The 16008-nt window shown below is 38.9% G+C and overlaps 1 protein-coding gene across 1 annotated transcript in view; it reads left to right on the forward strand.

The window, feature by feature from the left end:
• TSPAN5 (tetraspanin 5) overlaps nt 1-16008 on the forward strand; it is an 85035-nt gene that overhangs the window by 53455 nt on the left and 15572 nt on the right. The window contains exon 2 of the mRNA XM_051789799.1: nt 6837-6887. Coding sequence (XP_051645759.1) covers nt 6837-6887 — 51 coding nt within the window. The remainder of the gene's footprint in view (nt 1-6836; nt 6888-16008) is intronic.

Below are 16008 nucleotides of genomic sequence, written 5' to 3' on the forward strand. Positions count from 1 at the left end.
CTGGGGCTGGAAACTGCTAGTCCTGGGCAGCACAACAGACCTGGAAAATGACCCATTTACAATACTGCTTCCAGACCTTTTCCTTCACCTTAGCTTGAAACAGAACATGCTTTCTTTGCCTTTAAACTTTTTCTTAGCTTACAGGCCAGAATGAGAAGACTTATGTCCTTGCACTGTGAAATTGCCGAAAAGAAGTAATGAGTGTACTGCTAGAGGATGTGGAATTCAGGTTTAGTTTTTTCCCCCGATTATCTTATTTTATACTTTTCTGCTGCTTGTATTTGTGTTTTAAACCCATTCTGTTTTCATACACTGCTACACCACCACTTACATAATTTTGGGCTGTTTTAAAAATAGAAACTGACTTTGGGCACAGAAGCTGCAGTGGAGGACTGATCCAGGGATGGAACGGTATTGATGAGGAGAACAAGACTGGACAGGAAAAGTAGAGGGACATGGAGCACTTAATGTAGTTCAGAACTGAATGTGGGGAAGAGATCCTTGAAGAGGTGTGTGCAGCAGAATTTCTCAGTCTTTCCACAAAGTCTTTTGGGCTCAGGAAGAGCAGAGAAAAAGAGTACTGTGAAACAAAGACGAATTGAGAGTGTAAAGAAGCGTAGAAGAGAAGGGATAGGAGCTGTGCCAGATGTGTGTACCAAAGTGACAGTTAATGGAGATGTCTTGTTACTTCAACTCTGTAGGCTTTTTAAATGTTTGTGTGGTAGTGGTGGTCTACCAAAGACCTTAATGGTCTTTGATTTTTGTATGGGGAAAAAAGGTACTGGTTTTAAGAAATGAGCAATATCCCATAGAAACAAAAATATTAAACTCTCAAAAGCTTTAATAGAAGAATTTAACAAGTGACTGTCATGAATAAATTTTATGTGCTTTAAAATAAATCTGCTCCAAATGAAGTATTTTCTTTAGACATCAGGACCTGAGTTTGAAGAGTCTGTGTGCATTTGAAAAGAGTTAAATTTATTTTATCTAGGCTTGAGAGGAGTTGTTTGAAAGTTGAAGCAGGGGAAATAGGGTCCAATTCATCCTCCTTTTTCTGTTTTCTTATATATCAATTTCTATGGACAAGAGGAGAGGGACTTCAGTCTTTAGGGACTCTTACTCCAAGCCAATTGGCAGTGCTTACAATTGCACCACCAGAAAGCAATAAAATAAATACAGAGAACAACAGTAACAGAAAGCAGATGCCTTGCTTTTGCAATTAAAGAACTGGAGAAGGCAGTAAGAAAACAATGGCAATTGACTATGCGTTAGGACAGAGTGTATCTATCTTGGTTACTTGTCAAAACAGAAAACTGGTGAAAATGAAACATACTTTAACAGCCATAGTATCTTGCTTTGAAAATTTGGGTCAAATGTGCTTAATTTTTCATTAGAGAGCATCATGCTAAGAGTCCTGCAAGATGGAGCAGACAGCTTTTCTCATTGTGTTCTCGTGTCTGCTTTTCTACTTTGGATAATTCTGTAAAACCAGTCAAGTCTCTGATTTAGCTGAGCAAGATGTGTGGAAACTGGGATCTCTCTTTTTTTTCTTCCATATGTGTGTTTTGTATCAGGAGGGAAAAGGTGTTACTGAGACAGTTATCTGTGAAATATAGTTTAATGTTTTTTTAGAGGCTGCACATAAAATGGAAATATATTTGACATCTTGTAGTCTATATCTGAATGTCACCGTGAACTAAAATGGTAATTAGTCACCTACACAGCATCTTCATTCACTGACTGTCATACATGGAGCTTTTCTGCTGGTAGTGTCTCAAGGCAAACAAGAAATAGGCTTTAGGAGAATGCATTCTTTGTAAGCATTAGCATAACGTGTAAATGTATATGTATGCTTTGAGCAGTTTGCCTCTCCTTTCGTCAGCATGTTTGTTTAGCCACATGAAAATGAGATGCTGTAACAATTTGTGTTGAGAATGGAAAAGTTCTTGAAACTGGGGTGTATGGAAAAAGAAACAAGGGCAGACTTCTGATACCTTCCTTCCATGTGATATTGGTTCAGGCAAAAGCTGTAGGGTTGAGAAGATCTTTTTGCAGGAACGCTAGCTGACATATTTTAAGCAGAGTACACATCAATGGCATGAAGGGGAGAAAAAAACTGCGTGAAACCTTATTTTAATTTCTGGCTTGGTGCTTTTTCTGTCAGAGCTACTTAAAAACAAACAAGCAACAAAACCAACAACAAAATCCTTTGTGCTCTGGCAGACAGAGCTCCTTTTTGCCCTGGCTTCAAAAGCAAAATGACTGATTTGGCATAAAGTACTTTAAAGAAAGCAGTGAGTATTCTGGCTGAAATATCTCCGAGTGAGTCTGAGCACAGAATGCTGCAGAGGAAGTGCTTAGGGAAAAATTGTTCATCTGGGGTTTTGGAGTCAGTCAGGAGCTTGTCAGCACTGCTTTATATATATACAAAGCTCAGAAGTCCTGTGTTTTCTTGATTGTATTTCAGGATGTGAAATACTACACTTCATGTTGTCCTGATCACTGCTGTGCTTGTCAGTAAAATACTGTACCTTGTATTTCTGTGCTGTGCTGACTTAACTCACACAGAAAGAAGTCTTGCTCTGTGAATAACCTACAGCATATTGCCATGGAAGAAACACCGAAGTGCCCATAGGAATCCTTATAGATCTCTTGCTAACAGTCCTTGCTAACAGTCACCTTCAGGGAAGGGCAGGTGGAAGGTTTTCACGCTGCCAAAATATGAGGCTAAACACCAAAAAAGCTCTTGCAAGTAAGCTCTAGTTCTGAACTCTGACAATTTTGGCAGGCTTCTGATAGCGTGTTTGTGTTGTTATGGGGAAGGTGAAATTAGGTGGCTGAGCTTAGGGTTCTGTCTCTCACAAGTCTTTAATGTAACCACACTTGTACATACACTGGTTTATACACGTGGCACATTAACCAGCCTTTTACTGCTTGGCCTGCTGCTGTCATCCTTTTGGTTGAAAACTGGTGCCAAGTTATTTAAGAATGTCAGCTGAGATGAAAAATTCAGTATGTGAAGTCATGTCTGATCCCTCTACAATTAAGCTCCTCTCAAAGTTTTTCTAGTGTTTCTGTTAGTATTTGCCCCAGTAGCCTTTAAATGCACTGCTGTGCTGTATGGTGCTGCATCCCTAGCAACAAAGAATCATTTTCCTCCACCTAGGCAAGACCGAGAGTAAGGTATGTGCAGCTTGAAACACTTATTGATCAATTCAGTTCTGAAAACCGCATGTGAGTTTTACAAGCAGGGTAACAGTAAAAGTACTGCTACATGTTCTATTTTTAAATACATATAGGCTTTATAGAAGAAGAAATTGGAACACATTTGGTTTATGTTTATGAATAGAAAACCTATGGCTGAGAAAGTACTACTATGCCTGTTTTTTTGTAAGGCTAATATTCCAGAGGAATGTTTTAATATTCTCCTGCAAATTATTTTATAGAAAGGAAAAGTATCACGATTTTACAAGCTCTGCACCAGATCCAGTGACCATTTATAGTTAGGCCAAATGGTCTTACTTGATGTCTGTGGAGAATTGAGACTTTTTCTCTGTTAAGTGTTTTGTAGATAATGAGGCAAACTTCCACCTTTTTATTGCTCATTGGAATAATTTAGTGGATATAAATTAAATTTTCCAGACTTAACTGAGATTATGTGTGTGCCATCTCACCATCTTCCCATGTGCTTCAGATGCAAAGAGATTTTCTTTATGGTTACAAGCAAGCAGAACAAGACTGTCTTTGAGACATCTGCAGAAGGGCTGCAAGATAATCAGGATATGCATCCAGTTTTACTTCTGGTTCTAAGAGCAAATAGAGGGATTTTTGCTAAGCACTTCCAGATATTTTTAGGCTATGCAGGAGTTTATTTCATAATTGTCAAGAAAATCCAGAGTTAATCCTGGTGAGAGGTGTAAGTCTTCTCATGAACAGCTGTCTTCTTCCGGTGGGGATTACTGATAGCCTTCCTATGTGCTTTGTTACCATAGCAGGCTGTGTTTCTGTGAAGGTGGGCCTTTTTAGGGTGTGACTGTAAGGGCTTAGGTCAGTGGTCTGTCTACCTCTATATTTTATCTCAAGTAATGCAAGTGGAGTTTCTCCAAGGCGAGAGACATTTAAACAAAAAGCATGCACACAGAGATCTTTCCCTGATTGTAATCTCCCAATGAGCAACAGCATAAAAACTTTGAGCCAGGAGCTGCATCAGAATCACATTTCAATAGCTATGGATCCTCCATTAATTTATCTGATCTCTTTTTTCTGAACGCCATTAAGCTTTTGGTTTCCGTAGTATCATATGAGAGTTCATGATTTCATTCTGAACCTTTTTCACCTAATGGATCTTGTTCATTGTTCCTGTTTCTTATCTGCTCAAAAGAGCATTTCTGGTTTAGGGTATGGAGAGGACTGAGCAGCATGCAATTTTTTGAGCCTCTTGAAAACTTTGAGATTTTTTTTTTTTTCTTGACAGAAGCTTGACATCTCAGTTTTTTAGGTGCTTCAATTTAGTATAGTACAGTCTGATTACCCAGTCTGTAAATGGAGGCCTGGCTTGAGACCCTGTAGTCTAAGGCACCTTTTACAACCCATGAGGTAATCTTATCCTTAAGTCTCAACTTCTGGTGAAGGATCAGGACACTTGACTAGATTAAGTATGTAAACGAGTAGATCTGAGCCAGACTTGCAGCTGATGTGTATGGCTTTAAAGTTACACTCGTATGCACTGATAAAATTCTTTCATTCTGGTTTTCCACACTTGTTCTGTACAAAGCCATATTAAGCTTTTTGCAAAACATAATTTTTTATACCTCTTACCAATAACAATTTACCACTTCCAAATGCAACTTATGGATTTTTATAATACTATAGCTATTTCCCCCCCTCTTGACTCCTGTTCCTTCAACTATTGTGCCTTTGACTGTGTAAGAAAGAAGGAAAGGAGACTGTTGCTGCAAAAAAGATCTTTGTCTGAGAGATTTGGAAACTTGAACAGCTTTATCTCAAATTTCAAATAATCACTGCAGTCAGGAGGATTACACACGCTCTTCTGGCAAGCTTTATAACCATAATAAAAAAAGCAGTCATGATACAGGTAAGATGACCTTTTTTGGCTCAGGTAGTGTATCACAAGAGGCTGTACCGACTTTCTCAAATCCACCTTTCATACTTTATGAAAATTAAGGCTGTTGAAGTAAGACTTTCTTGACCAACAGTTATCTTTTTCCATCTAGGAAAAATTTCCATTTATCTTGTGTTAAAATGTGGCCAAACCTGCAACGGTTTCCTTTGAAGAATGCTAACTTGTAGTATTGTTTAAATTTACAGTCATGACTCTTCAAGTCAAAAAAAAAGTCTCATTCCCAGTATGCATGGTCCTTTGGGTAGCTGGAAAAGCACACTTGGAGGAGAAAGTCACAGAAATGAAATGGGCGTTAGGGAACTCCAGGGCATTGCAGTGAGCATATTCTGCTTGATATTGGGTTATGCTTTACATATATTGTTGTGGTACAAAGCTGAAAGTGCCCCTTCAAAAAAAAAAAAGTGCATGTAAGGAAGAAGGAATCTTTCTTTGAAAACATTGAAATCACTTCTGGGAAAGCTTTTAAAGTTTATGTTCCTGCCTCCTCCCACTTTTCAGCAGAAACCCACTTTTGTCCTGTTCTGCAAAGGAAAAATCATTAGGATACTTAACTGTTTACACAGATCTTAAGAGAAAAAGTACTTGTGTGCCAGAGTAAGTTCACGCCAATGCAGTGTGGAGAAACCACAAAGAAGACCAGAGTTTTATGTCTGAGCAACAATCCATTATGTACTCTAATACTAATGTGAATATAGTTTTCTTTTTAGTTAGCGCTTAGGTTTTAAAAACCAGATATGCAAGTTGGACAGATGGACATTTGGAGATGTGCTCATACATTTGCTGTGTGTTTTTTAAACATTTTACATGATAGCTACTGTATCATGCCAAATATGCAGTAATGATGTTGGGAGATGGAATGCTTGTTCTGCCTGCTTTGCTTGTCTCACTGATCTTTAGTGTAGATTTTGTATGGAAACCCTGTAGATTTGGAGGGAGGTGATGCCCTCTAAATTATTCAGTGGAATGGAGAAATACAGGGATGTAACAAAATCCGGGACACTGTTCCCTTTTCCTTAGTGGAGGAAAGGGAACTTTTGAGTTTGGAGCTTTTGAGTCCCTTGGAGGAGAAAGGGAATGTTAACTTCCTTTATTAAATACAGAAACGCTCAGTATCAGAAAAGTTGTAAAGTGTTGATTTCAGGGCTTTAAAAAGTTCTTAGTCTTTCAAACCAGTATTGTTTTTATTATTCCCTCCCCCGTCATAGGTTATTTTCTGTGGACAACATTGCTAAAATTGATAATACATGTGTGTCTAGGACTTTCTTTTAGTCACTTTCTCTCACTGGGAGAGCATTGTGAGGACAGATGCTTTGTGCAGGTGGTGGTAATACAGTAGTAAAATAATGTGTTGCTTGATGGTGGAGTCTGCTTTGAATCTGGCAAACTCAAAAAGAACTTAACTTGTTCAATGCTGGTAAAATGACACTTACTGCACTTACTATTCCTGTGTGGAACATCCCTGAGTTGTGCAATTTTTAAATTCTTCAAGTTACAATGGTTGAGTTGTGAAATAAACAACGAGATACGTATTATAAGTGTCTCTCAGTCCTGATAAAATTGATTCTCCAACAGAGAAGATGAATCAGTGTGTATGTTAAAAAAAAATAAGCAAAGAAACCCCCCCAAAACCCTGTACAAAACCCACCATAAATTTCTAGTTCCTGCTCTGATATTTTTTTTCCTTTTCCTTTAGTTCCTTGGCATAGCATTTCTTGGGATTGGATTGTGGGCATGGAATGAGAAGGTAAGCTGAATATAGCACCAAATTTTGTTTTTCTTCTTAATCTCTCTTTTTCTGATGAAATGTTAAAATAGTAATATGCTGTGTATTTTGGGTCCACACACATTTTCTACTGAAACAAAATCAAGCCGCTCTGTCAAATAAAACCTTGGCTTGGGTCACCTAGAGGAACATCATTGGCATTTTTCCCAAGAATACCTTGGCAAGACATCATGTCCGACACTCACACATAAAATAACCATTTCAGGCCTTACACACTCAAACTGCAGCTCAGATACCAGAACCCTTTACTGAGGCAGTATTGGCAGTGTGTTTCCACTCTGTGTGTCCCCAGGAAATGGAGAGGGAGCCTACATGTCTTATAAACCAGCTTCCTGAAAATAGGCCTGCTTGGCTTTGCCCTAACATAGCATGTTACTTGCTGTTCCTATTAAAACAACAAAAACAAAAAAAGAGAAACAAAATGAGCCCTGAAAATCAAGACAAACCTTTAGGGAACACTCTCTGTTGCAAGACTGTAAAATCATCTTCAAAATGGGAAGTGTGTATGTGTGTGGGGAGCAGGCAGGGAAAGAGAAAACAATTGTGAACCAGAGCCCAATTTTTAGTTTGCTTGCTGCTGAAGTTGAGAAGATGAAATATCAAGACATGCTATACAAAACAAGTCAGTATATCTGGGGTTACTGGATGAAGAGTTGGCTCGCTAAAAGACATCAGCTAAAATTAAAGCCAGAGTTTCCTTTTCTTCTTTGTTTAAAAAATTGAAAATAACAAAACCTGGCCGATAACAATGGTGCTATGAAGTTCAGTTACATAGTAGTTTTTTCTTCATTTAATGGAAAACACTGAGTAAGTTATGAATTGATGTTCACTTAATGCATTATAACTGGCACTTGCAGCAGAACAAATAACACATTGGGAGCTCTGAAGTTTTACCACTTAAAAATTCACAACAAATTTTTCTGGTTCAGAAGTGAGTTGTTAACTTAGATTCTAATTGCTCTCTGCGTATGCCTTGAATGTAAGTAATACGAATACTAATGGGATGTTAATTAACTCACACTATATACACTTATATATATTTATATACCATATAATACTGATGTTGGGTAGGTTCAATAACTATGTCTATTTTCATTCAGCAAGGGTGTAAAAACATGTCTTTTTTAATACTCTGAGCATAATCTCAGAGCTTTGTACCTGTGTCTAAGCCAAAGAGAACAGCATTATTTTGGAGTGGTTTTCTGGAAGAGATTTAGACATTTTTGTTTCATTGCAGTAGGTAATAGAAGTGATTCCTCTTCAGAATGAATGAGCAGCCATAGGAAAATCAGCTGTAGTCTAGTGTTTGAAGTCTAAAGTATGCCAGTCCTACAGTTAGAAGGTGTTCTGGCAGAGTAGTGTTTTTTTTAGGGTTTACATATTTTCTATATGGGAATGCATGCACCCTTTCCTAGGAAAAATGTATTCAATTCATAGTTGCTAATAACCAGAAGTCATAGGTCATGTTTTTACTTGAGGTTTGGACATCTGTTACCAAGTCATCTTAAACCATTTTTAATCAGATTCTGAAAGTGGAAGAAAATGCCACGTTGTTTTTAAGACAAGCAAATAAAACCACCTACAGCAGTTTAATATGTGTTAACTCAGGCTCCATATGTAGTAGGTTTTCCTTTAGAAATTAATAAATAAAATACTCTTTATTGGTATAAAGCACGGGTTTTTCCTTGAAAATGAGCATCTTTTCCCGGCTTTTTTAGCTGTTGTGTCTTGCAGTGCTTAGTGTGGACTCTGCCAGTTCATGGTTGTAACAAACAAAATGCCATGTAGGTGTAGCTGAACCACACAGCTCCTGAGCATAGACAGATTTGAGTTCTTGCTACAGTTTTGTAGCAAGAGCTATGGAAAAATGGACTTGTGTCAAGCTAATTTGAGGTCTTTATTTCACTCAGCTCTCCAGAGGACAGGCAATGGCCAAAAGCTGCAGTCAGCAGGATCAGGTTCCAGATACATAGACCCTATGTAACTTAGTGGGGGGCAGATGCGTTAGATCCCAGGCAGAGTTGTTCTTACTGCAGATGAGGATTTGGAGATGAAAACCAAGTAGGTGACGCCCAAGGTTTGAGAGATCTGTATCTTAACTGAAAAGCACTTCTCTAGTTAGACTGATTCTTGCCTAAGGCTGGACTGGATATCCCTTAGGCTCTGTGGGCTGTTGTAAGACAACAAAGCAGCTTGTCAGAGAAGGACACAGGAGTCCTGGTGTTCACAAAGTTGAACTTGAGCCAGCGGTGTGTCTTTGCGACAAAGAAGGCCAGTGGTGTCCTGGGCTGTACTAGAGTGTTACCAGCAAGTTGAGGGAGGGAATTATTCCCCTCTACTCAGCGCTGGTGAGGCCACACCTGGGCCAGTTCTGGGCTCCCCGGTACAAGAGGGACATACTGGAGGGTCCAGCAAAGGACTGCCTAGATGATTAAGGCACTGGAGCATCTCTTTTACAAGGAAAAACTAAGAGAGATAGAACTGTTCAGCCCAGAGAAGAATAGACTCAGGGGACTCGTAATGTATGTAAATACCTGAAGCAAGAGTGCAAAGAGGGTGGAGCCAGGCTGTTTTCAGTGGTGCCCAGTGACGGGGGCAGCGGGCACAAACTGAAACACAGCAGGTACTCTCTCTGAACATCAGGGAACACATATGTTTTTACTGTGAGAGTGACTGAGCACTGGCACAGTTTGCCCGAAGATGATTTGGAGTGTCCCTCTTTGGAGATTTTTCAAAAGGAGTCAGGACATGGTCCAAGGCAGCCACATCTAGATGACCGGATGACGTCAGCCATTCTGCGGAGACTTGCTGCTGCCCAATGAACTAAGTCTTTATCAAAGTTGAACTTGATGCTGTTATTGTATAATGTATAAACATAAATTTGTAAGGTTTTTTTGCAGGAGTGGGTCTTCAGAAGGACTCCTACTTAATTTGGTGCTGTCGAGGATTTTGATTTACTTCTGTTTTGAATCGTGTGACTTTATATCCAGCTGTGTGGTTTTACAGCCTGACCATCAACTTGTATAAACTTTTGCTACTTCACAGAATCTTTTTAAAGTAAAAAGATAGCATTCCAGGCCACATTAAAACTACAGGACAAAAAGAAATCCACACTTTTCAGAAGTCACATTTGCTGCTGGCTAAAACCAGTTTATGGTAGATTTGTGAACTTGGTGGCTAGTTTCTCTTTTTTTGCTAAGTTGTCTTGAATTCTCCCCTTTAAACTTTCTTGTAAAGAAGAAAAGCACAATATACAGTCTCGTGACCTTCCTTACAGCCTTTGCAGGGAGGCAAAAGAGCTCATTTGTCAAATAGGCAAAAGAATTGACTTGACAGCCAGTCAGCCAACCCTAAACAAAAACTGGGCAATTAGCATTCTGAGTCATGAACCTGAAAGAGAGCTGGGGTGGGTGGGGGCAGTAAACTCCGAGGACGAATAAAGCGATCTATACATGGATGTACTGTATAGCTCACAGTCTCGCAGTGTTTTCAGGCATGCTAGACTCGGGCTTGTACCGTAAAATAGTTCATCCATGGCAGCTATGAACATTTTTAACATATAAAGAGTCTATACTAAGCTCCAGCAACCTATACTACCTTTGCTCAGCAGCAGGGGAAAAAGTTTATATTTCACTGGTTTTTTTTAACCACTTCAAGTCATGCCTTCTGTTGACTCTTTAAAAATAAACTAGACTTGTACAAAAATGTCTATTTCCCTCCTCTGTTGTATATATTAGATTTTGTGATCTCTAGGGCTGTTCATGGTATGATGCCAGTAGGTGCTTTGGAAAATAAGCTTCCTGGCTTCCTCCAGGAGATTTATATTCAAGAGTAGTGAACCTGATGATGAATTGCTGTTACGTCTTCTGAAACCTTACAAGACTGTCTATGGGGACAGACTTCTTAGAAGGAAAGAACTGTGGTTTTGGGGTAAACTCTTTAGAAGGTAGCAAAAGTAGAGATACTAAAGTAGGGAAGAAATCTGCAGATCCTTGCAAATTTTGTTGATTAAACTCGGTTTGTGTATTAAGTTTACTGAAATGAAGAGGGAGAAGTGGAAGAAGTTGATTATGTGCATAAGTTTGGTTTCTAGGCTTTTCCTGTTAAATCAGCATAACTGTAAGACACTCCAGCTCAGAACAAGTTGTGTGCAGTTTGGAGTACCAGTATGGTACCTCTGTATGCCAGCATAGTATTCTTAGTGAGCAGGAGCTCTAAATCTGGATCTCAAGTTTTAAGGTACACTTTTACTTGCTAATATAAGGTGATTTGGGCCCGCTTTGGTGTTCTGGGAAAGGCTAAACTCCCTACATAGAAACAGTCACAATTTGTCAGACCAAGTCTGTCTCTCTTTGCCCTGAAGTGAAAACCACAGTTGTTTTCAGGAAAAAATTCTCACTTCTCTTACTGTCCCAGTGAGTGACAGACATCAAGAAGGAGTGATACACTAGTCACTCTATAATTGTTATGCATACATGCCTATCATACAGTTCTTCTAAAAATTATTGCCAGCAAGGAAACTGTGCACGTATCCTGTGGTTCCTTATGGGCTGAAGGATACCCAAAGCATATATCTTGCCTCTAAGTCAGGACTGTGTGTGGATTTTACATGATTGAGGAAGAGAGTGAGGGATACTAATATTCACTGTTACATTTTGTTTAAATTTCAGTACATAAAGATGAGTAATCTAAACAGACTTCTAAATAGTTTACTAGTGTTCCAACACTTTATAGCCCTTAATCCTGAAAAATCTAAAAATTTGTATCTTGTAATGTATTGTTCAATATTTCACCTATTGAACTCTTCTTTGTCAGGGCAAGAAAATTAAACTAGTCGTTCTCCTTTATTAGACACTGCTGCTTTTACTGTTTGCTGTGGGATATACAAAACCAACACAAATCAAGGAAATAAGATTTGTAAACATCTCCCAACTAGTTTCTTGCTTGGGGAGACAAAATTCCGAAGTAGAATTAATTTGGCATGTTTCAATGACTATTGTTCTGTTCCCCATTCTCATTCAGATGCACAGCATGGAGAAACTGCATGGATTTTATGACTAACAAAGCAGAGAGACATTTTTCCATTTTAAAATCATGCATTTGGAAATACTTTTATTTGCCATCACCCCCACATGTTCCTGTTTACCGGTGATTCTAAGTCCCACAGACAAGCCTGTGAAAAGGCTAAACCTCAGTTTGCAAAGAAGAAATCTTTTTTTGATCTTCTGGGTTGGTTGTTTTTTTTCTTTTTTTTTTTCCTCCCAGTAATGGAATTCTGCAACAGAGAAGTTTTTTTTTCCCCATCTTGGAGGAAATAGAAAATAAAAAGTAGCTGATTTCTCCCATCCTACTCTCACAGTGTATTACCCCATTGTTCCCTAGGATGATGATTCTCCTAAGGTGTCTCTGACTCAGTATGCCTTGAATTTTCATTACACTATCAGCTTTTCAAAATTGCTGCTGCCTGGTGTTTCAGTGGGTGCTGTTCTCTTGCCCTGCAGTGTGGTACTGGGCCTGCTAAATCAGCAGCTGTTCACAACAACAGACCATCTGGAAATCTCACTAGCTTGTTAGTGCACTTGTGACTTCCTTCTCTTTGGCCTCATCAGGAACCCAGGATCGCATCAGACTGTACAGGTGTGACAACACTGAGGCACTGTTCCAGCCAAGATGACTGTCTTGCTTTGGGTTCAGCGTGCAGAGGCTGTGCCTGCTAAATGCAGACAGTGTGGACCAATAGAACAGGAAATGGTGTTGAAGATCCAGCTTGCAAACTCTACAGGTTTTGAAAGGGTTTGAATTCTCTTCAGCTTAGTTCTAGGGTGATCTCATGAACTGAATACCTGCTAGTGGTTGGAGCATGAATTATGTTCCAGGGGCACGTCTTCATTTATAAGTAATCTAGTGTGTGTGCTCTGGGACTGATGTGGACTGAAGCACAGCTAGTGTGTGATCACGTCAAATGAACTGCTGGATCTGACCTGAAATATTAATTCAGATGTGCACCAAAGGCAGGAGCTGGAGTCAGGGACCTGTCTCTGGAAAGTAGTACAAGTTGTTCTGATGATCTTAAAAAGTACAAAATGGAGATGGGGTGGGGTAGAAATATGAGATCAGTCTTTCCTGTTCCATCTGTGCATCATTGCATCCTAGTGATTGAAGTAAAATACATTTCACAAATAAAGGAACTTTTCTAATAACTTCACTGTTATGTATTTTAGTTCACATATGGATGATGCTTTTGTTGTTTCACTACCCCAAACAAATTTTGACTTGTGTTGGATTAAAAGATTAATTAACAACTCATGCACTGTTATGTACAGCAAGATATGGAGGATGGAGGAACAGAGCAAACAGATGATCTGGAGCTCAGCCAGGGAACATGTTCTACTGGCTCTCGTTGTGGGACTACAGCAGAGCCCTAAGTTGACACCATGGCGAGAAGTAAAATATTTGAGTATGTAGGTTTTTACAAACAAAGTGTTTCCTGCCAAATACAGATTATACATGTGCCTAAACTACTAAGAACGTGATGTGCATGTACCTCAAAAATAACCATGCTTCCAAAATGAGAATGTGTGTTTAGAGGAAAAAAAGAGTTCCTCCTTTTAGAAGTTGAAGTATCAGAGTATCTGCAACTATTTAACAATAAAGGTTGAACTGCTACTGGGCAACTGCAGTAGCATTGCTGAGGAAAAATACCTTGCATTTGTAGAAAGCCTGATGCTAAACTATTTAGAGGTGGTTTGTTTAGATGTTGCATTGATGCAAGAGGGAAGTGGACAGTCACCATGACTGACTGCTCAGCCTGAGGATTCAGAGCAGATCACTGGAGGATGCAGTGTTAGGATATAAGATTCTTGATCCTCTGCTCAAGCACCTCTGTAAACATTCCCTTCTGCTTTTGGCTAAAGATGGGATGAAGACAGAATTGATCACTACCAGCTGTTTTTATATTTCTGTCAAACTTTCCCTAGCAGTAGCCATTGCAGCCAAACAATACTGAATACTGTGGTAGTAGGTACAGTAGGCATTACAGAAACCTGTGGTGGATAGGAAGAGTATGTGCCTAGAGGACTGTACGTTTAGTTCTTCTTAACAGTATAAAGTGAGATAATATTCCCCAGTTGTTGCCCTGCTGATTGAAGCAAAATATGCTTTTCTTCAGGGTATTGCACCACTGTATCTTCAGAGAGCTTATCTTTAAGTGTCCAGAAAACTGTATTTCAAGCAGTAATCTTCTATCAGACTACCCCTGTGCATCTCTAGCTGTAACCACAGAGCATTGTCTGTGTTTCTCATTCCCACTGCTGGCTATTGTTTTATTGCCAAAGCCTCTCTGAAGATTGTATGTCCTGAGATGTCCCTTCAGAATACTGATAACTTGGGGTTCATATGCAGAGAGCATATGCAGTACAAACAAGAATTACACAGTATGTGCTTTGCATTGTTGGGATGTATGATTTGGGATTTAGCCAAGCTAGGCTTATGATAGCCATGTATGCATTAGCAACAGATGCACATAAGATGCTTTCTAAGGACAGCAAACAATGGCAGATAAAGCTTGTGTTGTTTAATTTCAGTACATGTCAAATCATTGCTACCCTGAGAAACTGGAACCTGGAAGAGATGAGAGATGGGATAAGTTACTTGTACCAGGTGACTGGCCAACATGTTACATGCTAGGGTGCTAAGAGCCCAGCTGTGCTAGAAAATCAAGTAAAGTGGGAAAGGGCATGATCAGAAAAACAGTATAAAACTGGTTCAATAAATTTTACTGCCATCGACTTTCATGACTGTGTGGCAAAATGCAAAGGGATGCGTTTCTTACTACACTTTATATTATGACTAGCTTCTCTAAGAATCCACAGATGTGAGCTGAATTTCACCTGGATTTCTTTTCATTTGAATTTTACTACTTTCATATGGAAAGAGGTTGATTTAGCGTAGTAATTTTCTTTGGAGTTTTTGTTGGTTTTTTTTCGTTTTGTTTTGTGTGTTTTTAAAGAAAGACTAAGTGTCATACAAAAGGAGACTTAAATGGCTGTTCATCCATCTTGGATTTTTTTAAAGTAAAGACAAATAATACAAAGGCAACCTCCTTTATCCAGTGATTGTTTTTCCCCCTCTACTATTCTATGGTCCATCAACTTCAAAATCAGCTAATATTAAAAGAAAAGAGTAGTAGTACTTGCTTTAAGGTAGAATTTATTCTCATCTTGTGGTAACTACATAGGCACCGAAGAAAGGACTTTAAACTTTGTGAAGACATCATTTCAGTAGCTTTTTTTTTTCCCTTGAGGCAGAGGTCATGCTTCCTGTCTTGTGTATGGCCATAGCCAAAGGCCCCGATTTTTTCAAAGGTTTCTGTGTTATTGGATTGTACTGTTTATATTCTGGCTTGTTAGCCAGAAAGTTGTCTTGGATTTCTTTTCTATGACAAATGTAATGAAACGAAAGTAGTGGGAAACTTTTGCAAAAGCTGATATAAGTGTTAATGACAGGTAAGTGTTCATTTCATGCTGGTGTGTACCATCTATTCACTGAGATGGTCCCAGAAGAGGGGATGGGCCAACTGGTTTGCTTTGATAGTAGTGCTGGCTTTGAGTTGTGTTATGTCATTCCTTACATCTATTTTTGCGTTTTTAATGAATGACAGTAAGGCTAGTACTATATGTAATGTAGGAGGAAAGTGATGAATCTGATTTGTTTTAAATTTTTTTTTCATCCCTCTCTGTCAGGCAATAGCCTGTTGTAGTAGGAGGGAGAAGAATCTGCTTTGAGAATGTCATTCATGCTGTTGGATTATTGTTCGTACTTTAGGATTGGGTCATAGTCAGGTTTTTCTTTTGCTTTTAGCATACTGGACTTTTCTAAGGCTCCTTGATTGGAGAAATTCATGTGTACATTTTTATCTAGTCTGTCCTTGTCTGCAGAATTAAAAAACTTTGAGTACTGTCTTTGTCTACTACTTGTTCAATGTCAGTTTTGCTTGGGAAACTCTATGAAAGTGGTTGCAGACTACATGAAGTAATGTGTTAGAAATAATGGTAGCATGATAATTGGTATGTTTTGAGTGGCC

Source organism: Manacus candei, unplaced genomic scaffold, assembly GCF_025592945.1.
Source record: "Manacus candei isolate 608988 ecotype Guabito, Panama unplaced genomic scaffold, ASM2559294v1 h1tg000028l, whole genome shotgun sequence".
Taxonomy (NCBI): domain Eukaryota; kingdom Metazoa; phylum Chordata; class Aves; order Passeriformes; family Pipridae; genus Manacus; species Manacus candei.